The 23,151-nt window shown below is 48.9% G+C and overlaps 1 protein-coding gene across 2 annotated transcripts in view; it reads left to right on the forward strand.

Annotated features, from left to right (window-relative positions):
• The window catches only part of SUFU (SUFU negative regulator of hedgehog signaling), a 121,590-nt gene that overhangs the window by 83,391 nt on the left and 15,048 nt on the right, over positions 1-23,151 (forward strand). The window contains exons 4-9 of one of the 2 annotated variants that reach the window (XM_055346342.1): positions 115-257; positions 1,178-1,263; positions 1,537-1,609; positions 5,803-5,959; positions 8,216-8,327; positions 22,087-22,221. In XM_055346342.1, coding sequence (XP_055202317.1) covers positions 115-257; positions 1,178-1,263; positions 1,537-1,609; positions 5,803-5,959; positions 8,216-8,327; positions 22,087-22,221 — 706 coding nt within the window. The remainder of the gene's footprint in view (positions 1-114; positions 258-1,177; positions 1,264-1,536; positions 1,610-5,802; positions 5,960-8,215; positions 8,328-22,086; positions 22,222-23,151) is intronic. The other variant, XM_055346343.1, reaches the window with a different exon arrangement.

The raw sequence follows: 23,151 nt of genomic DNA on the forward strand, positions 1-23,151 counted from the left end.
AATGCTTCCCCTAGTAGACTGGGGAGGTTCCCAGTCTGGACTCCTCTGGTATCAGGGTTCCAGGCATGGATGCAGGGCCTCCAACACTGAGCATCCTCATGTCTCTTCCCACAGAGAACACCTTCTGCAGCGGGGACCACGTGTCTTGGCACAGCCCTTTGGATAACAGTGAGTCAAGAATTCAGCACATGTTGCTGACAGAAGACCCACAAATGCAACCTGTACAGACACCCTTTGGGGTGGTTACATTCCTCCAGGTGAGGCAGAGGTTGGATGTGGGCCCAAGCATTCTCTGAGGGAACAGTCTTTGTAGTAGAGGAGGGCTTGGGTAGGGGGGAGTGAAGGCAACAGGAGATTTCCTTCTCTTGCATTTTCTCTTCCCTCTGATGGCTGGTTGGGTAGATTGGAGCCTGCTGAGATGGGAGAAGGGGGAAAGGGAAGGGGCCATGTGGGGCCGGTCGAGGGGGCGGGGGGCTGTAGTTGAGCAGCTAAGCCTAACAAGGCAGGCATTTTGGTGAACTGGTAAAGTCCCAGGTGGCTGTAGGCACAGGACCACCCAGCAGGAAGACAACTTCAAGCCAGCCTTGCCCTTACCCAGAAGGGGTGTGCATCCATCCACCCCCGCTGCAGCTGGGCTTGCTTGTGATCATGATGGGGTCCATGTGAAGGTTCACTTATTTCCCTTGAGGTTTACACAAAGGCCCTGCCCCTGATGAGGAAAGAGAGCTTTTCTGCAAACTGCTGGGCCCTTTGGTTGTCATTGCCCGGAGCCTAAAGGGTCTCAGAATCTCCTGTGTTTACATTCCCGGTGATCCTAGTCTAGGCAGGAGCATCTCCCTAAACCCCCCCTGCCTTCGGAGACATGGGCTAAAGACCCATCTGATTTTCACCTCTGCCGTCCGGGGCTAGACGTCGTGTCACCCAGACACCTGACTCCTTATAGCAGGGCAAGCCTCAGGCCCCAGTGCCCTATCTGTGGACTCTTTTGGAAATCTCCTAGCCAGGCGGCTGTTCCCTCCTACGGAAACAATCCTATTTTGACAGACAAGCCCTTGACCATAGATCCTTCTTGTGGTCCCCCAACTTGAGTTGATCCTGAAAAAGCCTAGGTGGCAGTCCTGGGTGGGTGGGTGGACTGGCCATTAACACACAATGGCTTCTTGTGCCCGGGTCTCAGATTGTTGGCGTCTGCACCGAGGAGCTGCACGCAGCCCAGCAGTGGAACGGGCAGGGCATCTTGGAGCTGCTGCGAACGGTGCCCGTGTGAGTACACACCAGCCCAATGAGGTGGGGCCTGGCTTCCTGGGCCTGGGGGTGGGAGTTCCTCCTTACCCCCACATGTGGGCTTCCCCTTACGTTGTTTTTCAGGCACTGGTTTTTCGTATCAGGGATTCCTGATGATTCACTCCCTGACAGTCCTTGACCTCATTGCTCCCCTTTGTTTTGGGCCTGGGGCAGCAAACAGGGCAGTCTGAAGGCCCAGCCCATCAGCCCCAGACCCTCAGTTACTATCCTGTCCCCTTTCCTTGTCCACAGCGCTGGCGGCCCCTGGCTGATAACTGACATGCGGAGGGGAGAGACCATATTTGAGATCGATCCACACCTGCAAGTATGTCTGGAGCAAGGAAAATCTTTCTAGCACACTATCCCTAGGCCTCTTCCAAATAACACTGGATTTCATGCTGGGAAAACGGAGGAGCTTTATTTGTGAATGAGTAGAAATATGGCATGATTTGGAACTTGTCCCCTGAATTCTGCAGAGCACATAGGGAGCGGAGACTTCAGGCCAGGAAAGCTGGCCTCAGACACATGTTTTTTTGCATTTAAAAAGTGTGAGATTTTTTTAAAAGATTTTATTTATTTATTCATGACAGAGAGAGAGAGAGAGACTGAGAGAGAGAAAGAGAGAGAGAGAGAGAGAGGCAGAGACACAGGCAGAGAGAGTAGCAGGTTCCATGCAGGGAGACTCAATCCCGGTCTCCAGGATCACACCTCAGGCTGAAGGTGGCGCTACACTGCTGGGCCACCGAGGCTGCCAAAAAGGGTGAGATTAAATTGACTTTTATATTATGAATAAATGGAAATTTATAATATTGAGATTGGGATGATGGTACAGTAATATCTTGGCTAGACTCATAAAAAAATGAGGATCCACGCTTACTCTGACACCTTAAAAATGTAAGAGCAGTTCTTGAGATAATTGGAACTACATCAAAGGGAACAAATAAACTAGAAACTGTTTGTACTGATAAAAAAAAAAATAAATAAAGGGCAGCCCGGGTGGCTTAGCGGTTTAGCGCCGCCTTCAGCCCAGGGTGTGATCCTGGAGACCTGGGATCGAGTCCCACATTGGGCTCCCTGCATGGAGCCTGCTTCTCCCTCTGCCTGTGTCTCTGCCTCTCTCTGTGTGTGTGTGTCTCTCATGAATAAATAAATAAAATCTTTAAAGAATGAATCAATAAAAAATAATAAATAAATAAATAAATAAATAAATAAATAAATAAATAAATAAAAGAGTGGGGGGGGGAGGATGAATTTTATTGTATGCAAGTCATACATCAATAAACCTGACTTAAAAAATAATATCACCAGATTTTCACTATAGAAAATCAATATTGCTTACCCAGGATTCATCCTCCCACTTCCATCTTCTTAAAAGAACACAAACTTTCTTTCAGGGAGCCACCTCCCTACCGCCAGCATCTGGTAACAGGGTAGGTGATACTGACCCCATGGCCCAGCTGCAGTGGGAATTGTGATGAGTCTAGTGATCGCATGCCCCTTCTAGATACATTTTCAGCTTGGGCAATCAGATTCCAAGCTCCTCCCCTGGGGAGGCAGGCATTCCTGGATGTATAAAGGAAGTCTGTATACGTGCAGACCTGCAGTCGCCCACTCCCTGTGGCCCAGCTGTGCAGTGACATCTTTGGTTTCCCAGAAGAAACACTCTTTGCATGCAAGTTAATTTTGAAAACCACCTAGAGCATAACTTCCTTCCTAAGGGGCTGCTCATGAAACAGGACAGCAAGACAACTAAGAATGTTCCTGGCATGTATACACTTCCTTCTATGCCCATCCCCCACTGCCCCCACCCCCCCACCCCCCCACCAGTCATAGCCCATTGCCATCCCTGAGCCTTTCATGTCTCTGTAAAAAGCTGGTAGTCTGTGGGCTGCCACCAGGAGCTCCATGTCTTGTAGGATGGTTGAGAGGTGGCAGGAGAGAGGTAGAAGGCAGATACACAACCAGCAGACCCTGTGGGTTCTTTACTGTAGAACTGTGAGTTCTTGGGCAGAAGCCCTGCTCATTCACAGATGACGCCCCTCTATTTTCCTAGTGCCTTTAACACTGAAGTTTTCAAATTGCTGCCAGGGTCCTCTGTTATCTCTAAAGTTGGTTTCCCTCTATCTTCTGCTTATGCAAAAACCAGGAACCACGAAGGCTATGTGTCCCTATGTCCTTGTTCTGCAGCCACCCTGGGATCCAGCATGGGGCACTGTGGGCTGTTGTTTAGCCCCGGTCGTAAGTGCCAAGTACTAAGAAAGAACTTGGTCATTTGAACCAGAGAGTAAGCAGCCCATCCTTCTCTGCATGCCAAGAACAGTTCTCCATCCTAGTCTTCAGGCTCCACTGAGACCAGCCAGCAGGACCCAGAGCACCTAGTAGTCTTTAAAAGCAAGTGGTGGTGGGATCCCTGGGTGGCGCAGCGGTTTGGCGCCTGCCTTTGGCCCAGGGCGCGATTCTGGAGACCCCGGATCAAATCCCACGTCGGGCTCCCGGTGCATGGAGCCTGCTTCTCCCTCTGCCTATGTCTCTGCCTCTTTCTCTCTCTCTCTCTCTCTCTCTCTCTCTCTCTGTGTGACTATCATAAAAAATAAATAAAAATTAAAAAAAATTAAAACACCTTTAAAAAAAAAAAAAGCAAGTGGTGGTGGGAGGGGGCTGGCTCAGTCAGTGGAGCATGTGACTCTTGATCTCAGGATCATAAGTTCAGGCCCCATGTTGGGCATAGAGTTTACTTAAAAATAAAAAATTAAAAGACAAAACAAAAGCAAAAACAAGCAAGCTGGGGGACCTTGGTGAGAAAGTCCAGCTTTCTTTCCTGGGCCCTGTGCACCAAGTGGGAACTCTTCTGTGCTCCTTTGTAGCTGTCTGGGGCTTGCTTGCAGGTGGTTCATTTTAGAGCTGGCTCCTGTCCCTTTTCTCCTTTGCTACTAGCCAGCTGTGTGTCTTTTTTACTTATAAAGTAAGTGGGCTGAACTAGTTGAGTCAAGAGGTGTCTTCAGCTCTTTGCTTAGGTGAGGGGCCCCAGGGCAGCCAGTAGAGAAGGTAAAGCTCAGACTCTACCCTGAGCAAAGCAGAGCCCACACACTCCTGCCTGGAGCACGGAACTGCTCCTGTACTTAGCCTCTCCCTGTTTGTGCTCAGAATCCCCAGCTTTGGGGAGCCTGGCTGGCTCAGCCAGTTACAGCATGTGACTCTTGATCTTGGAGTTTTAAGTTTGAGCCCCACATTGGGTGTAGAGATTATCTAAAAATAAAATATTAAGAAAGAAAGAAAGAGAGAGAGAGAGAAAGAAAAGAAAGAAAGAAAGAAAGAAAGAAAGAAAGAAAGAAAGAAAGAAAGAAAGAAAGAAAAGAAAGAAGAAAAGAAAAGAAAAGAAAAGAAAAGAAAAGAAAAGAAAAGAAAAAAAAGAAAAGAAAAGAAAAGAAAAAGAAAATCTCCACTTTCCCCGAGTTGCTTGTAGCACCAGAAAGGAGGCATCAGGGCAGGGCGATCTGCTGACTGGTCTCAAGAAATAAGGACCTTACCTTGTGTTTCCACAGATAGGCTTCCTGGCTGAGCAGCAGGCCCATGTGGTGCCTGTGGAGCCACCAGAGAGGGTCAGGCAGACAGAGAGGCAGATTCTTACTGAGGTGCTTTCACTTACGAGCTTTATTTGGCTCACGTGGCTATTTATAAGCAACGTTGCTAGAGCCTTCCAGACGGCCTTTAATCCAACGCCCAGCATCACAGAACTATGTTTTACCAGAAATCCCAGGGATGTTTGGGTACAACTCTTCCTTGAGGCCATTTGGAGAGTGTTGGGACTCCACAGGGCCAAGGCCTACACCAAAGGCAGGGCCTCTGATGGGGTCTGCAGATGGCCACTGCCCTCCAGGCCTCCATCTCGGTCTAAGAAACGGAAAAGATACTGCATCCTCTGCCAAACAAGTTAGTGAGGCAGCTAGGGGAAGTCCTGCCCCTCTGCTCCCTAGTGGCGCTTTCCTGGGTGACTGCACCCTCTGCTGTTAGAAGAGGGAAGTGCAGGCGTGAAGTTAGAGAAGTTGGGCCATGTCCTGGCCTCTCCAGCCTGTGGCAGGCTTCCACCCTGTCCTCTGTAACAGTAGCTGCGGGGTTCTTCCTGAATGACCAGGGAGGAGAAGTCATTTCCTTTCCTTAGGGAAAGAGTTCCTGGCTCTGCCACATCAGCTCCAGGGGCCGACATGGGGTGGGCAGAATTAGGGTTCTGCAACAGGGGGGCAGGTGGTTTTACTGGGAGGTGGAGATAGAGGACAAGCTTTCCTTGGGATTTTCATGCTTCCTGGCTTCACCTGATCCCTTGTTCCCCTGGAGGAATCCAGTGGCTGGCAGAGACCATCATGAGTTAGCAACCAGGGCAGAACAAGATCAGCCGTCCTGCTCTTCCAGCATCTGTTCTGTGCTCAGCATCTACAAGAACTCAGTAAATACTAGAAAGGTGGTGGTAACCTTGGGCCACCGGTTCGCTGAAGGAACTCTGGCTGTTTGGTTCTTTCTAAGCAGGAGAGAGTTGACAAAGGCATTGAGACGGATGGCTCCAACCTGAGCGGGGTCAGTGCCAAGTGTGCCTGGGATGACCTGAGCCGACCTCCTGAGGACGATGAGGACAGCCGGAGCATCTGTATCGGCACACAGCCACGGAGGCTCTCTGGCAAAGGTAGCTGCTACCACCCAGCCTTCTTCCTCCCCTTTCCTCAGGCCCAGTTTTCAGGCTCTCTAGGATGGGGCTCCAGCATCAGTAGCCCATTCAATAGTTCCTTTCCTGGCAGGATTTAAACAGCAAGTGAAGTCTTCCAGCAGGGTGGCATGAAGAGAGCTTTATTGGCCCATTTCTCTTGTGTTTCCTGTGTGTATTTCAGATGCACTGCCAGTGGTGACCATTGTGTTTTAGATTTGCCCCCTTGCAATCTGAGGTCGCGGAGGTGAGTGGAAGCCACAGAACAGTTACAGGAAAAGGCCATAGTCCACCCAAATGCAAAAGAACAAGCATCGGCCACCCACAGAATTGAAACAAGGCCCAGCTCTGGCCTGAAAGCCATGCCAGACCCGAGAATCACTCTGGCCTCAGGCCCTCCCAGGCCTGAAATGAGAGAGGCCTGGGTGTGAGGCCAGCTCACAAACTTCCCTGCCTCACTGTCCTGCAAATACTGCACAGAGGGCCGTGTGCAGGACACCCCATGCCCACTGCTTTCCAAGTGGGTCCTTGGGGAAGAAGGATAGACTCTCCTGCTGGAAGCTCACCAAGGTGGTCTTGGCTATAGAAACAGCTGTGGTTCTTAGCTAAGGGCATTTCTACCTAACTCCAAAAGGAAAGCAGCCATTTATATATATGTATGTTTACCGCTTGTTTTTCTACTTTTTTTGTCTACTTCTTCCACCTTTTCTTACTGTTTCAAGAATAGGATACCATGGGATCCCTAGGTAGCTTAGTGGTTTAGTGTCTGCTTTCGGCCCAGGGCATGATTCTGGAGTCCTGGGATCGAGTCCCACATCGGGCTCCCTGCATGGAGCCTGCTTCTCCCTCTGCCTGTGTCTCTGCCTCTCTCTCCTTCTGTGTCTCTCATGAAAAAAATAAGTAAAATCTTAAAAAAAAAAAAAAGAATAAGATGCCTACAGTCATGAATAAAATACCTTCACATGTGATAGCACTTATGGAAGCTATTCTGTTTCTGTAAAGGATAACTTAAGCCCCTAGTGCAAATATCTGATCCCCTTTTGCCTTTCTGCTTGTTCTGATGATGTGCTAATAAGCCCATGGGAGGTTCTGAGAGAAAGCATATAGTTATTAAAATCATTAAGTTGGGGGCAGCCCGGGTGGCTCAGCGGTCTGGCGCCTCCTTCGGCCCAGGGCGTGATCCTGGAGTCCTGGGATCCAGTCCCACGTTGGGCTTCCTGCGTGGGGCCTGCTTCTCCCTCTGCCTGTGTCTCTGCCTCTCTCTCTCTCTCTCTCTCTCTCATGAATAAATAAATAAAATCTTTAAAAAATAAAAAATAAATAAAATCATTAAGTTGCTTTTGACAAAAGAGGTAATTTAAGGAGGGATTCACAGTCTTGTCCAAAATTTCAATGGTTATTGGCTAATTTTTAAAAATTATAAAAGTAATTCATACCACTGTAATAAGTCAGACAGAAAAGTTAGTATTATTGCATCTGTAGTCTAAGCCCACCCTTTGAGCAACCAGCACTAATTTGCTTTTCTGGATGTGTTTGCTGTTTGTATAGGTAAATCTTAGACCAGAATCTCTACAGGGGACCAGAATAGTGAACTTCACTCCAAAGATCAGCAGAGCACCTTGCAAAGAGTTAGTCCCACCAAGAGATTCCTCTCTTACCCTTGGCAGACCATGGATAGGCAGGGTTCCCTGCACCCAACGTGGGGAGATGACCTCAGTATCCCACTGGCCAGCCCAAGGAGAAGGGTGGCAGGGCCAGATATCTGACCACCCAGAACCCAGAAACTATGTAAGAATTCATTCATGGCAAAGCCCTTGCGGCCCTTGGTGGCATCCATTGCAGTGGGCAGAATCCCTGGGTGGTCTTGGGCAGTGGCAAAGACCTTGTTGGTGACTGTCTGGAACTATGTTACGGTGAACCTAGGCCTTGGCAGAGGAAGGGAGAGGACAGTGAAAAGCCCTATCATGGAAGGTGCCCTCCTGACATCCAGAGGCCACCCCCTTATCTTCTACAAGAATGGCACTCTTCAGACCAGGAATTTCTCAAGAACACGGTTGCCTCATCTGCCCTGTGTCCTCACGCTGCTCTCACTCAGCTCTCATGGCTGATGTCTAGAGTGGGTTCATGGCTTTCATAGGGCCTTTTCCTAGCATGTCTACAGAGCCAGGTTCCAAACGCAGGGTTGAGGGTTGTTAGGAGCCCAAAGGGCCATCAGGCAACTAAGTGGTGTTGTTGCAGACACGGAACAGATCCGGGAGACCCTGAGGAGAGGACTTGAGATCAACAGCAAACCTGTCCTTCCGCCAATCAACCCTCAGAGGCAGAATGGCTTCACCCACGACCGGGCCCCGTAAGTTCCCTGAACACAGAGGGCGTTAGTACAGGTTCCTGATAGCAGTGTCCCAGGGCTGGTGCTGGGTGGGGCGGGGACGGGGGGCACTTTTGTCCTGAAGTGTCTGTGCCTGGGGCTTGCATGAGAGATAGAACCATGCCCATAGTTCTTGTTAGATGGGCCCAGGGTCTCTGGGGCACACAGATCTGTGGGTCATAGGAAAGGGCCTCAAAGGGGACCCAGCGGACCGGGAATATAAACATCAGTAAATATTTACATGGGCTGTGTGAGCAGACAGGAGGCCAAGTTGGGGCAAAATCCCAGCCTTGAGGGAGCCCATTGTGCTGAGCACGACTCCCCTCCTTATCTCGGCCTCGGCCAGAGTTGCCCTTCCTTCCTTCCTGGAGCCTGGTCTCCGGCTGATAGCTGCAGCCCCAGGGGCCTCCCTGTCTGGCCAGTCCCATAGTGGATGCCTGCTGCTGAGGCCCTTTTTCCTGCCTCCCTTCCATGGGGCCCAGAGAAGGGAAGGGAAGTCCTTTGCAGGCCTTGGCTGCCTGTCTAGGGGCCCCTATAGCCCTTTGGGAGATACTGTGGCCACCCCCAGAGGTGAAATCCTCTTCCTGCTGACCTCTCTTCCTCTGATAGGGGATAAATGGTAGGCAGGGCTGGAGCTGGGCACCCCCTTCTGCCCTTTGAATCAGGGAAGCTGTAGGGAATAACTGCTGGCAGGGGATGCCTGGGAGCTGGCAGCCCAGAGCAGAACCCTTGCCTGCCAGAGAGGAAGTTGCTATGCCCTGGGCTTAAAAGGAAGCACAGCACTCCTGCAAGACCAGTGTAATCTGTCCTTCTGAGAAGTCTTTATTACACACTTGATGTGTGGCAAGCTAAGGGCTCAGGGAGCCATCTGGAATATAGGCTCTTCCTTTGGGGGTACATGAACTGAAATTGGTGTAAGTCTGGCTGTAGATGCATTTTGTTGGAAATAGCTATTTCTTTGAATTCCAGCTCCAGTTGCTCATCCATGATCCCCAAAAGTGGTAGCTATCTAATATTCTACAGAAAAAACAAGTCAGCCTGATCTGGAATAGTTAAGGAGGGCTTCTGAGAGGAAGAAGAACATGAGTTGGACCTTAAAGCTGCCCTAAAATTTTTAAGCAGGAAAGGAACTGACAGGGATGGAACAGGGGAGGCCTGGCTAGCTAAAGTCAAGGTTGTAACCTAGGAGCAGACTGTGGGGTAGGGGAGAGTTACTCTGGATGGCCAAGATGGCTCACCTGGAATCTGCCATCCAGAAGCCAAGCAAGTTGAGCTTTTTGGCAAGAGCCTGGTGAAGTCTCCACTGTTACCTCCGAGCAGCTTTCAACTCCAGCCAGTGGGTTTCTCTAGCCATCTGCTTTGAAGTAGCTGGCATGAGGCACCATGATCTTCCCCTGGCAGTAGCAGATGGCCAGGCTGAGGCATGGGGCATCTGGAAGCTCTCCACCTATGAGTCTGGATCCTGTCCCAGGGCCATGCTCCTTCCCATGCCCTGAGCTTGGCTTCACCCTCTAGGCCCCATTGGCACTGGCGGGGAGGCTGGGAGGTACTTGACGGCTTAAACATTCAAGCACATTGCCTATGACTTGTAGACAAGTCTCAGTTCAGATGGCCATGTCACCTCTGGAAAGTCCAGGTTTATGGGCAGAAGGGCAGGGACTCCTGCAGAGATAACACCCCACTTGCTATTTTTGTATATGTAGAACAGACTCTAGGTCTCACCCCCTATCCTGGGCATACGTTCAGCTGCTGCACTTTCATACATTGTAGAGTGCACAAGGCTCAGGGTTCCTGGATACATACATACAGCCCAGACTCAGCCCACCCCTGATTGGGCAAAGGGACATTGGATCTGGTCCAACAGCTATCTGTAGACACAAGGAAAGAGCTACAGCCTCTACCTTTGGCCTGAATTGACTGAGCTACAAATAGATGGATGGAAGTAGATCAGGGGTGCCAGACCTTTGGGGTCATCTTCCCTCCCTGCAGTTCAGGTAACCAGTCAGGTCTCCAAAGTGCTGGAATCTGCAGTCCAGAGGGAATCAGAATGTCTCTTTTGAGGCTCTCAGCGCTAGTTACCAATTTGTTAGCAGTTGGTTGAGAAATGGTTCCTTCTGCTTTGCCAAGATCCTTTTCCAACACACCCCTCAAGTGTTTCAAGGCTCTAGCTCACTGTTATCTCATGATCGATGATGATGGACTCAGTTTAGATCAGCAAGCATGATTATAATATCTATGCTGCCCACTCTGGGACCTGACCCCATTTCAGATAAACCACATAGATTGCGACTGAGAAAGCCAACCCAAAATGTGCTGGCACTAGTGTTTGCTCCCCTCCCTGTGGGGGAGCAACCAGCACAGGCCTTATTGTGTGTGCATGTCTGATTTTCCTTTAGTCAGGCTTTCTAGATTGAGGCGCTCTGGTTCCACGTGAGTCTGGGAATGGTCTGAGGAAGCTATGGTTTAGAAGGGCTGATGGATCCTGGGTATTAGCAGCTGGGCTCTGGCCTACTTGTGAGGCGCAGAGGAGGTCAAGCACTTGCTCTTTTCACATCCCACTAGCAACTCACACTTACACAGTGATGATCATGTGCCAAGTGTGCCAAGTAATGTTCCAAAAGCTTTACAACACATGACCTTCATTCATTCTCACAGGCACTCTGTGAAGTACTCTAATAATCCCCCTTTTACAGATGAGGAGACCCAGGAACAGAGAGGCCAGTCAGCAACTTGTACAAGGTTAGAAAAGGGTGGCACTTAGGACTCTCTTCCCTAGTGTGTCCTTCCTTACCCCATTCTCAGGGATCCCATTAGAGATACACAAGGCTGTGTCTCTGAGGTAATAGTGGCCCTCATTGGTGGACCTCATCTATCTAGTTGGAGCAGAAATAGGAACCTTTCACATGACATTGAAGACAAGACTCAGCCCCATGTTAGAAGCTTACTGTGCATATTTGACTATAAGGAGGACATGTGGTCAGCTTTAGTGCTTCCAAATCCCGGAGATAACAAGCTGTATCGTAATTGGCTCATTTATATCAGAATTACTTTTTGACACAAAGCTTTGTTTTCCTTATGTTCGGAAACAAAACCAAGCCTATCTCTGTCCCCTCTACCACCTCAGTGCTAGGGGATTTCTTTCTTTCTTTCTTGAGGCCTTACTTCCTGCTTCCCAGAAAGGCAGGCCCCTCTGGGTAACCTGCTCCTTTCCCACTTGCCCTCACCAGCCTCCTCCCACCGCCTCCACCGCGTTCCCAGAAGGAGAGTCCTTGGCCCTTTTTGGGGCTTCTTTCAGGGTTTCACAACCCTTGCATTCCAACCGTGAAATTTGTATCTGGCTTTTCCCAAGATGATCAGTTGAGAAAAGCCTCTTTCGGCTTGCTGGCGCCGCCCTTCCCACTGCCGGCCTGGGTGAGTTTGGGAAGCATGGGAAGCAACTCCCTTCTTGCCACTGAAGACAGCCTGGCTTAAGGCTGTGTCTGCCAATGTTTGTAGGGACCTGAGGGGGAGAAAAGGCTCTGGGCATCTTCTCTGTCTGAGGTGGCCTGGACTGTTCTGCAGAGTTTGGACTTGGCTCCCCAGCCTCTCCACAGGGACTCAGAGGATGTGTGTGGTCAGGTGCATTGGGGTGGGGAGCTTTCATTTCCATAAACTTTTGTCCTGATGCTGGGAACCTACAGCACTGTTCCAGGACCTCCTTTTCCCTCTGCCAGGGTCTCATTGCCTGAGGTTGGAGGACCTGTACGAAGCTCTCTGGGTCACATATCCTCCCAGAGAGGGGCAGTGCTCCTGTGTGTGTATATATGTGTTGGCAGGGGAAGGTCCCTGACTGTGAGAAAAGCACTTTGTAGTTGAGGCACCTTTAAAAAGCAAACTAACTATAATTTCTGAGCCAAGTTTCTCAGTCTTCTGGAATCACGCCAGCAACTTTTAAGGCCTCTTTTTTTCTTTTTCTTTTCTTTCTTTCTTTCTTTCTTTCTTTCTTTCTTTCTTTCTTTCTTTTTTTTTTTTTTTTGCCTTTTTGCTTTTTTGCCTTTTTGCCTTAATTTCCTGAAGAATTAAGGTTTTGTATATGAATTCTCTGGTTGTGACTTCCTCTGCTGCACAACCCTCCCAACACACACATAGGCATGCATATATATTTCTCTCCACTTTTAGAGTGTCTCTCTCCTCCCATCTGTTTGCCTTTTGGATGAGGTGACTTTGCTGTCTCTGCTCTCATCTTGAATACCTTATAACCTGGCCAGGGAATCATCCTTTAGAGAAACTTATGTTTTGTTTTACTCACCCTATGAGGCCCATGATAATTAATTAGAAGAAGAAAATATCTAGTTTACATCTAGTGAATTGGATGAAGTTAGGTGAGTTTCCATCTGAGAAAACAGCTGGGCCGCTGACACTCCCAGCTCACACACAGGGCAGTCTGGGTGACCCTGCCCAAAGTGCCTATCACATCAGCGCAGCAGCCAGCCCAGAGCCCGCACGTCACGTTGGCTTCTTTCACCACTTCCACACTAGGGAAGTACGTTGTTTTTGCTGGAGAGAAAACCCAGAAAGAAACAGCCCTGCTCTCAGCCCCAGCCAGGTCCTGCAGGGCGAATGGGAGGAAGGGCTCAGGCCTCTGTGATTCACACGTGTCCTGCTGAGTGCCTGCCTTTGTGTGCCTTTCTCAGAGACGCATATTTGAGAGGGCAGGACAAGGGGCTTCATGGCAAATATGGCACAGGTAAATTTCTGTTTGAACTCCTTTCTCTGCTCCACTTCCCCAGAGAGATGGAGCCATGGCCACTGTTTACACCGTAGCCTTGGAGTTCATGGCCAGCATGTTGAATCCTCAGTCCACAGCGCATCCCTCATCTTCAAAGTTGCACAATCAGGAGTATTTTTATCACCCATCTTTGATCCTCAGTGTCACCCAACACTTCACCAGTGAGTCATTTCTCCAGGGAAGGGAAAAGGAAGGCTCAAAGGTGAGAGCTGGAGAGAGGAAATGACTCAATGTCTCAGAAAACGGAAAGTCAAGCGTTCTGGTGAGAGTGAGCTCGCTCAGGAAAGCAGGCATCCTTATCTCCCACCCAAGTCAGAAGGCTGGGCAGGGGGCAGAGGTCTCTGGTGCCCAGAGGAGTTAATGGTTGAATAAAGAATCCTCTAATCATCATGCCAGTTTCGCTCCCTCTCTCTTCTTAAGTCACACCCTGCCCCACTGTTCCATCATCACATCCCGTCCTTGGGGTGCTCACAATAAAAATGCCATACTTTATCATTTGGTTATTGGTGTACCAGGTAATACAACCTTGTATTTAGTAGTTGTCGTGGAGGTGAGCCGGTGCCTTTACCCCCATCCCACGCCTATACCCTGTCCCAGTCCTGCCTCAAAGGGGACCTTCAAGTGATTCTTTCTCTGGAAAGTTCAGAGCTTTTGTCAGCAATCTGAAAGCAAAAGAAATAATCTCCCAGCCTAGAGGCAGAAGCCAGAGGTTGGGCTGGCTTAGTAGGCCAAATCCACTTCACGGTTGAATAGTTACCAACCCCGATGCCCTGGTTCCCACTCCCAGGCATCCCCAAGGAGAAGGCCCGAAGTTGTGTGGCCAGTGCAGATGTCACCACTATCCCAGGACTGGGACTCTGGCTAAATGGAGGCTCAGTTGTTCAGCTCCTCTCCTTTCCACACCTGCTGCCATTGATAAAACATGACCAATAAATGATACCCTTAGGCTTAAATGGGCAAATTAAGACTTTTCTATCTGAAGAGACCTGGATGGAGAGGAAACGTGGATGTAGCTCCATCAGTCCATAAAGTGTGGGTAGGGTGAACAGGGGCATATGCTATGAACTATACAGTACTAGAAAATCAGGACTCTATCCTGACAGTGGAAGGAGAGAGTGTTTTAGAATATGTGAAAAGTCACCGTATGCAGTGGGAAGCATAAATATAGAATGTGTTATATAGACAGGTGGTAAAGAAGAAATAAATGCTAGAATTTAGATCAATTCCTGAATTACCTAGGTGTGCATCTAAGCCATCCTGTAAACCACCCCTCGTCATTCCCACTACAGGAAGAACCTTGGGCTGGACAGTGTCTAGTGACTGAGCATGCAGTCTTGATTGGGCATTGCCACATGCCAGGCCCTGTGTTGTGAGCTGCTGTTGTCCCCATTTTACAAATTAGAACACAGAGTGTTCTTACCTAGGGTCGGTAAGCTAGAATAAGTGTCAGAGCCAAGATTTGAACCTTAGATTGTTTAATCCAGTCCTCACCACCACTGGGTACTGCCTGTAAAAGAGGATAAATGTGGAGTGGTTTCCTGCCAATTCAAGGAAAAAGTAACTGGAAAGTAGGCCTTGGCAGTTTATATATGCCACTGTATAGAGTAAAGCTGGTGTTTTAGTTTGTCTTGAAACCCATAAGGTTGGCAGGTCAGTGGGCACCGTTTGGTTGACAAAGGCATGCCAAAAAATACGGTGAAATCTGTTCGAGGATATACTCCACCAGAATGAGTAAGAAAGACGTGGGGTACAGGAAATGGGGTCCAGCATGGGAAAGAGGCCAGGGGAATCACTAGGGTGACTGTGAGGGCAGCTTTGCAGCAAGAATAGAAGGCAGCCAGTTTGGAAGCCACCTCCAGAGGAAGGGCTTTAAAAAAGATAACATTGATAAAAACTTGATGTATCTGAATATCCTGGAGGAAATCTGTAGACCATTGGTAGTTAGTTTAGGATTGAATTAGTGACAAACACACAGAAAACCAAGATTGTTATTAAATCCAAGGAAAATAGGAAACTACACCAGAAAAGTATACTTTTCTAAAAGTATGTACGATAATGTATTACACGCCTCAGTAGTAAATAAGCATTAGTTTCGTATAATAATGTAGACACTTAATGCTGATCCAAACAGACTTACGAACAGGTCTCCTGGGAAGGTGGGAGGGTGGGAGGGTGGTACAGAAGAGAGCTAAGAGCTCATATTCCTTTGTCAGTAGGTGAAGCCAGGAAGAGGAATACCAGGAAATAGAAGTGAAGTACATTAGAAGTATGGAGGAAGATACCGGAAAAGTCTGCTAAAAGCAATGAGAGTGGTTGTCTCTGAAAAGGGGGGTGGGAAGACTGGTGACTGCGAATCCAATAGGACTCTGTGACTCTTTAAACTTTAAAAAGTCATAGGGACGCCTGGGTGGCTCAGCGGTTTGGCGCCTGCCTTTGGCCCAGGGTGTGATCCTGGAGTCCCGGGATCAAGTCCTGCATCGGGCTCCCTGCATGGAAACTGCTTTTCCCTCTGCCTGTGTCTCTGCCTCTCTCTCTCTCTCTCTCTGTGTCTCTCATGAATAAATAAATAAAATCTTTTAAAAAATAAAAATAAAAAAAAAGAGTCATAAGTAAAAGTCCAAGAAGTGATGTTGTAGGAGCTATTACAGCTCGCCCTGTCCAGTGAAAGGAAAAGCTAACCCGCTCCAACTAAAAATCACAGACTCAGGGATGCCTGGGTGGCTCAGGAGTTGGGTGTCTGCCTTCAGCTCAGGGCATGATCCCGGGCTCTGGGATCAAGTCCCATATCAGGCCCCTTGTGGGGGGCCTGCTTTCCTCTGCCTGTGTTTCTGCTTCTCTGTGTCTGTGTGTGTGTGTGTGTGTGTCTTATTAATAAATAAATAAAATCTTTTTTTAAATAAATAGATGATAGATAGATAGATCGATATCACAGAATTGGCCTTGAGGCAGCCCTGGTTGTGCAGAGGCACTTCCACTGCCCCTGCACTGGGCTAAGAGTTGAAGATTATAAGGCTGTGACCGCCCAACAGGCCTCCTGAGAGCCTGTCTCCATGTAGAGGGAATGATGAGGGGCACTCAGCTGTGCCCCTGATGCTGACCAGCCATGGAGGTGCTCAGAGTGCAAGTGCCAGGGCGCTGCAAGAAAGCACCTTGGGCAGAGTGAGATCAAAAAGGAAAACCCTGTGCCCTGCTATCCCCAGATCGGGGGTCTTCGCAGCCTTTCAGGGGATTTTGTTGGGTGTTAAGTGAAGAGGTGGTTCTGTGGCTAAGATTGGAAGATGCCGGCTCACCTAGAATGAAACTGGCTGGTTTGGCCTCCACAGCCCCCCCGCCTTGGTCTTCTAAATGCCAACATTTTAGGTCTTTCATCTGAGATGCAGTGTGTTGCATCTAGCCCTTGCCCCATCTGCTTTCCTAGAAGCTTCCCTTAAATTAAAATTCCATCAAATACCCTTTGGGAAGTCCTGCCTTGACTTCTAGGAAGCAGTTTTTTTAAGAGTTCAGGGAAAAAAATAGATGTGTCTTCATGGCCTTGAAGCCCCAGAAGGAAAGCCCACTCAAAGGAATGGGAAGTTCTTAAGGAGAAAAACTGTGGTTGTTTTAGCTGGCGTCAGGAAGACCTGGGGATTTTGCCTCAGCCCTTTATTCATTCATTGTGTAACCTTGGGCTAGTTATTTAAGTCTCTGAGTTTCAGTTTCTTCATCTGTAAAATGGGGAAAATAATACCTCTTGATAGAGTTGCCATGAAAATGAAAGGAAGCAAAGTTTTAAAAGGTTTAGCAGAGGAGGTGGCATCAGAGTCTGCACTCAATAAAAGGTGCCTCTTAATATTATCATTGTCACCAGTCCCCTGGAAACTAAAATGAAGTGTAATACCTCCAGGGACCAGTATAGGTATGTAGAGAATCTTTTACATAACTCAGATTTCTTGAAGAATTTGAACAAAATCTGGAAGGAGAAGTATGTTATACCAGCACAGACTATTAAGGAACAGGGTCGAGAAAAGCTGAAACTGAAGAAGAACTGAGTCTTATAAAAAAAAAGTGCTATGACCAGCAAAAAGGACTTTAGTTTTTGTACTACTGTTTGGAACAACAAGAATAAGAAAACGTAGGTCCCATTGTTTGGACAGAGTAACTTTAATCAGTGGCAGAGAGAAAACAAGATTTACTCAAGTTCTGTTATGCTTCCATCTCAAAAAAAAAAAAAAAAGTTATCAGAGCAGGAAGAGTCAAACAGGCATTGATGATGCCCCAGAACACCAGACAAATTGGCAAATGAAATTTATGAAGCTGGTGTCCATCATCTTCGAGGGAATAAGAGAGAGATGTTGGCAGGCTGAAAGCACTCAGGAGTTTCAACGTGTAAAAAGCATCCTGTACTCTCCAAACAAGTGAGCCCAGTGTCAACTCTCAGGGAAAATTCTGGACCAGGTTATTCAGCAGGCAGACTATGAGCACTCTTTAAGAGGAACAGTAAGCCCTGAGAGTCAGCATGGATCCAGAAAGAATCAGGCCTGCCAGACCATTCTCCTTATTTTTAGAAATAGTTACCAGGTTGCCTAGCTGGCTTAGTTGTAGGAACATGAGACTCTTGATCTCAGGGTTGTGAGTTCGAGCCCTACGTTGGGTGTAGAGATTACTTAAATGAATAAAGAAAAGCCTTTTTAAAAACTTTACCTTAGAAAACAAAACAGAAAAGAAAAAAAAATAGTTACCTATTTCTACCTGGTAGACAAAGGAAGTACTGTAGACTTCTATAGGTGGAGTTTAGCAAGACATTTTCAGAATGTCTTCTGACATCATTGTTGGCATGATGGAGAAATGTGCAGAGAGCATCCAGAAAGGTGAAGGGCTTGGTGATGGAATGGTTGGGTTGATTTATAATTGGTCAGATGAGCATGCCTCAAAAGTAATAATGTCATTCTGTTAGCCTGTCTGCCTGGCCCCGTCCTGTTCACTGTTAAATCAAAGCCTCGGATGAGAACATTGATGGTGAGTTTAACAGTTTCATCAGTGATATGAAGTCAGGGCGAAATGCCAGTATGATGAATGCCAGAGCCGGGTTTCAGAAATACCTGAACTGCTTGAAACAGTAGCCAGATAATGCAGAGTTGGGCTTTTAGCTCCAGCTAATACACAGTACGTACAAGATGGGAAAGAAGAGGTCCAAGCACAGGCCATGAGAGAGAGCCTAAGGGAAAGGTTGTTGACAGAGGGTATGCTGTAAGAGCTGGTAGTATGATTGGGTTACAAAGAATAGACCATTTGATGACAGTTTTAATAGAAATAAGGTTTCCCAAATAAGAAAGCTCATAGTCCCTCTTTGATCTGCACTGGTCAGACCACATGCTGTATTTATTTCCACACATGACACATCACTTCTGGACATGACATTCTGGCTTTGACAAGCCAGAGTAAATGCAAGTGAGAGTGACTTGTGTGGCTGGAAGATTTCAGAACCACGTCTTAAGAATATAGTTCACAAATACTGGAAAAGAGAAGCTGATGATGGTCTGTGAGAGCAGCCTTGGGGATTTGCAAGGCTGTCATGGGATGAGGGATTAAACTACTTCTGGGCAGTTTGAGGTCCAGCAGATGAGAATTGCAGGAAGACCATTGTGCTCTGTAGAAGGAAGACGGCCCTGCCAGCACCTCCCTTAGCAGAACAAAAGCCTCAAGGGTTTTTGTTGGCCTGTAGTTGTGCCTTCCAAGAGGACCAGTGGTTGACCAGGGCCTGTAGTATCTGTTCAGGGAATCAGGAGCCCTTCAGGCCCCAGCTCAGAAGTACCCCCTCCCAAGCTCAGGGCAGGGACCTTTGCTCAGAAGTGGGACTGACTTGGTCAGAGGCAGTTGGTAAAGCCAAATAATTCCCTCCTAAGCTGTCTTGCAGGAAGTGCAGATAAACTTCTAGAGGTAGCCACCTAACATCCTGTTAATGCATTCCAGATGTATTTTCAGCACCTACTACATCCCCAGGCACCGTTAGATGCTTCACATGGGTCATCTAGTTTAATCCTTATAACGAAAGGGTATTATTATCTATTCCCATCAAGAGGATACTGACGCTTAGAGAGAGGGTAAGTTATTTGCCTGAGCTCATGTGAGAGTTGAACCCAGAACCTATGTGTTACCCATTTTGCCACCTGGAGTGATAGCTCATCCTTCACCCCCTGGCCCTGTATCCCTAGCAGTCCCCAGTGGGTGTAGGGCATACTTCCCTGGGAGTCCTTCTCCCTTCCAACCCCCCCGAAGCTCTGCCTTCTCCTCCACTGGGAACTCAGGGAGAAAACAGCCCAGCTGAAAAATTAGGCCACGCTGGCGAGCACAGTACTTATTTTTTTATGACTAAGATTAAGCTGACAACCATGCAAAACATTGCAAACCTGTGTTGGCTGCAGATTTAATACCTCACCCAGCCCACACAAATAATTCATGCTTCTGCATCGATGTCCAGAAAAAACAAATCAGCAGAAAGCTGGGCTCCTGCGTGTGTGTGTGTGTGTGTGTGTGTGTGTGTGTGTGTGTGTGTAGCAGCAGCGTTTCCATTGAAGCAGCATGCCGGAAATACCCGAGCTCCAGGATTGCAGATCTAGCATTTTGCAATTTTTTTTCTCTTAAAAGATTAAAGTACGTTTTCAAATGATTGAAGGTTGGTGGGAGGTGTAAATGTGGGCACTTGTCACATTAATTCTTCAGATGATTAAGTTCTTTTCCATTTCTTTAAAGCTGTTTGCAGTTTTGGGTTTGATGTCCTCGTTCTGGGTGAGTGTGTTGTAGCAGTTACCAAGGTGACTTTAGCTGACTTTCAACAATTTATTTTTCCCTCCAGCGTGAGATGTCTCTAGCCCTGTGTGCTGTTGATTCTTCTCTCTCAGCTCCCCACCCCCACCTCAGTTGCTATTCATCAGCATTTTTGCTTATGCCAGAGAGGCAGCGGTCCTCCAGTGGGCCCCATGGGCTCTGAGGCCCCGCCTGGCGGCCAGGCTTCAGCCCCCTTCAGCCACATGTTGGTATGTCTCTACATGGGCCCATTGTCAGAGGTGGCATGGGGCAGTCACTAAGAATGACACCCAGGCTCTTCCCCTTAAACTCACTCTGACCTCAGGCTTATCACCTCACCTCTCTGAGCCTCCATTTCCTCATCTGTGAAAGAAGGGACAACCATAGAATATACATGGGGAGCTCACTGTCCAGTGAGTCTATGGACTCCTTGCTCTGGAGCAGAGTAGGGTGCCTGTCTTCTGAGTTCTGCTTTTGTCTGGGCCCTGATGGCACCCACTGAGAAATGGTGTGTGTTGTCTCCCTCCTCAGAAGGGAGGTATAGCAACCAGAGTGTTAGGGAAAGAGATATAGTCAGAGGTCCTAGGCTCCCATGCTGGCCTTCCCCAGACCAGGTCTGTGGCCTTGGACTCGTCACCAGCTGTCTTTCGTGAAGGGAAGAAGTAGATTAAATCACCTCAGAGTTTCCTTCCAGTCTTGAACTTCCATGACCCTCTTGGCCATAGCATTTTGTCTCCTTCACAGGTCTTGTGAAAGGGTTTGTCAAAGGAGAAGCTAGGGCAAAGGGCAGTTTCAGAATTTGCTTTGGGAAACCAGAGGAAGAGACCACTTTGTGAAAGAGCAGTTGTATCTGGAGTAGATCCACACAAGCTGGTAGGAAGGGTCCCCATTACCTTAGAGGCTTTTATAAACCACTGCCTCTAAAGGGCCCTGGGCCCTCCATCCTTTTGCCTGCTGACCTCACACCCTCCCTCTGGGGAGGTTCTCTGCCTGTCAGGGTGCCTTATTGGCCACTCAGTGCCCGCCCCTGCCACCCCCCCCCCCCCCCCCCCCCCCCGCCAGTGTGTGAGGAGGTTGGGCCTGCCCCTCACTGGCTGTCTGACTGTGAGCCTAGACATCCTGGATGGCTCCTGCCTCCTGAATGATAAACAACTAGAGCCTCTCACCCAGTATTTTGATGGACACTTGGGGAATTGTTCTGAGATTCACAGCCCAAACTAGGATCCGGCCTTTTGAATAGGATCAGTGGGTAACCCTCATTTCCGGCTGAGGCAGATTTGAGAGGCTGTCAGTGGGGGCAGCTGAATTTGAAAGAGCATATCTTAGATTGCAAAGGGATCCCATGGCCCGGTTGTGGGATAAGTTGTTGGTGGGAAGCAGGACAGGAGGGAGTGTGAGACAGCAGTGACAGACTCACTGTAGCCAAGGCCACAGTCAGGAGAAATCTGGTACAGGGCTCCTGGGGCCTCAAAACCCGGTAGGATGGTGGCCTGGTTCTGCTGCCCAGCCAGGCCCACTAGTCTGACTCCTGAGAGTCTGGTTTCCACCCCCTCACTGAGGATTGTATCATTTCCTGGTCAGATGAAGGATGTGTATGTCACTGCAGCTCCTGGCCATTAGCAGGAGTGTGCATGCTCAGAGCCTGCGGAAAGTCACAGCTTTTTCAGGGTCAGCTGGAAGGAAACTCTTGGAGCCATGCCTCCTGATACTCTAGCACTCCAGCTTTGGAGAACTTGGGAACCGAGGCTCCAGGGCAGGGGAAGAAGGGCTCCCAGATGCTCTTGCTGCTGTATGGGGAAGAATAAGCCACTGTGACATAAACTTTTATAGAAGTGTGTTGGCCAAAGATGAGGCTGTAAAGCACATTCTAACTGTGACCAAATCCCAGCTCCAAACTCTCAGACAGGGTGACTTGGACAAGTTCCTTAACTTCCCTGATCCCCAGTTCCTCATCCATAAAAGGGATTAGTACCTACCTCCTGGGGATGTTGAGAGGAGTAGTCAGTGAGAAGTGCTTTGCACAACGTCTGGCATTTAGCAAGGACACAGTGAATGGTGGCTGCTGTTACCACCCCACCGTGGTCACTCACCATCATTGTCATTATTCAGGAGCCCAGCCTAAGACTCCTGTCTTGCTCCTCCCGATGGTGTTGACCTTGTGCTGAACCTGCTCCTGTGCTTGCCTCATAGGAGCCGCAAAGACAGCCTGGAAAGTGACAGCTCCACAGCCATCATTCCCCACGAGCTGATCCGCACACGACAACTGGAGAGTGTGCATCTGAAATTCAACCAGGAGTCAGGGGCTCTCATTCCCCTCTGCCTCAGGTGAGCCCTGCAGCACACAGCCTGTTCTCGGGGAGCCTTCTCCCCCACCCCTGGGTAGAGTCCAGGGATCCTGGGAGAGAGGAGAGGTGGTCAGGCAATTCCATCTTGGGCCTGCGGTGGGGGAGCTGTGGACTCTTGAGCCAGCCTGTCACCCCCACTGTGCTGAAGAACACTCCTTTGTCCAGAGAGGTGTCCCTCCACCATGGTCCCTTAGGGAGTTCAGCGGCCTAGCAAACCCAGATGCCCCTGCTGTTCCACAAGCCCAGGGTCAGTAGCACTGGGGATCAGGGCAGGGGCTCCAGTGGGTTGGACTCTTATTTTCTTCCACTGGTTACTTTTCCCATGCAAAACACTCAGTTCCCCCAAACCCAGTGGCCAGCACAACAGACTCCTTGAGGGACCGAGAAGCCCAGCTGTGTCCTTTCTGCTGCTGTCTGCAGTGCCAGAAATCTAGCCCTGTGGCCAGAATTCAGCTCTCTGTTTGGGGATGTACTGGCCTAATCTGTTCAGCTGGCTTCTTGCATAGCCCTTGGGGTTTCCATCCTCACTTTTATAGCAGGGAGGTGACCAGAATAACTCTAAACTCAGACAACAGTGACAAGGAAGAAGGGGGTTGCCCTGGTTTGGTCCCTTCCCACTGTCCCCAGAGCCTGAGAAAGAAGTTTGGATGCTAACCAGCTTTGGCCACCCCGGGCAGCAGGGCAAAGATAGCAAGTGGTTTGAATGAACGGGGGCTGGCAAGGTCCCCCACCAGGACCCCAGCCATTTCCTCCCCAGCTCCCTCTCTGGCTCAAGCTCAGGACTTTTGAAGGGTTAATCTGAGGCAGCCTGAGAAAGCAAAGGGCAGGTGGTACTTCCTTTACTGACTGGCATCTCTGCCTCCCTGGTTGTCCCTGCCTGCCCTTCCCCCAGGTGTATTTCTAGACTGGG

The sequence above is a fragment of the Nyctereutes procyonoides genome, unplaced genomic scaffold, assembly GCF_905146905.1.
Source record: "Nyctereutes procyonoides isolate TBG_1078 unplaced genomic scaffold, NYPRO_anot_genome, whole genome shotgun sequence".
Classification (NCBI taxonomy): Eukaryota; Metazoa; Chordata; class Mammalia; order Carnivora; family Canidae; genus Nyctereutes; species Nyctereutes procyonoides.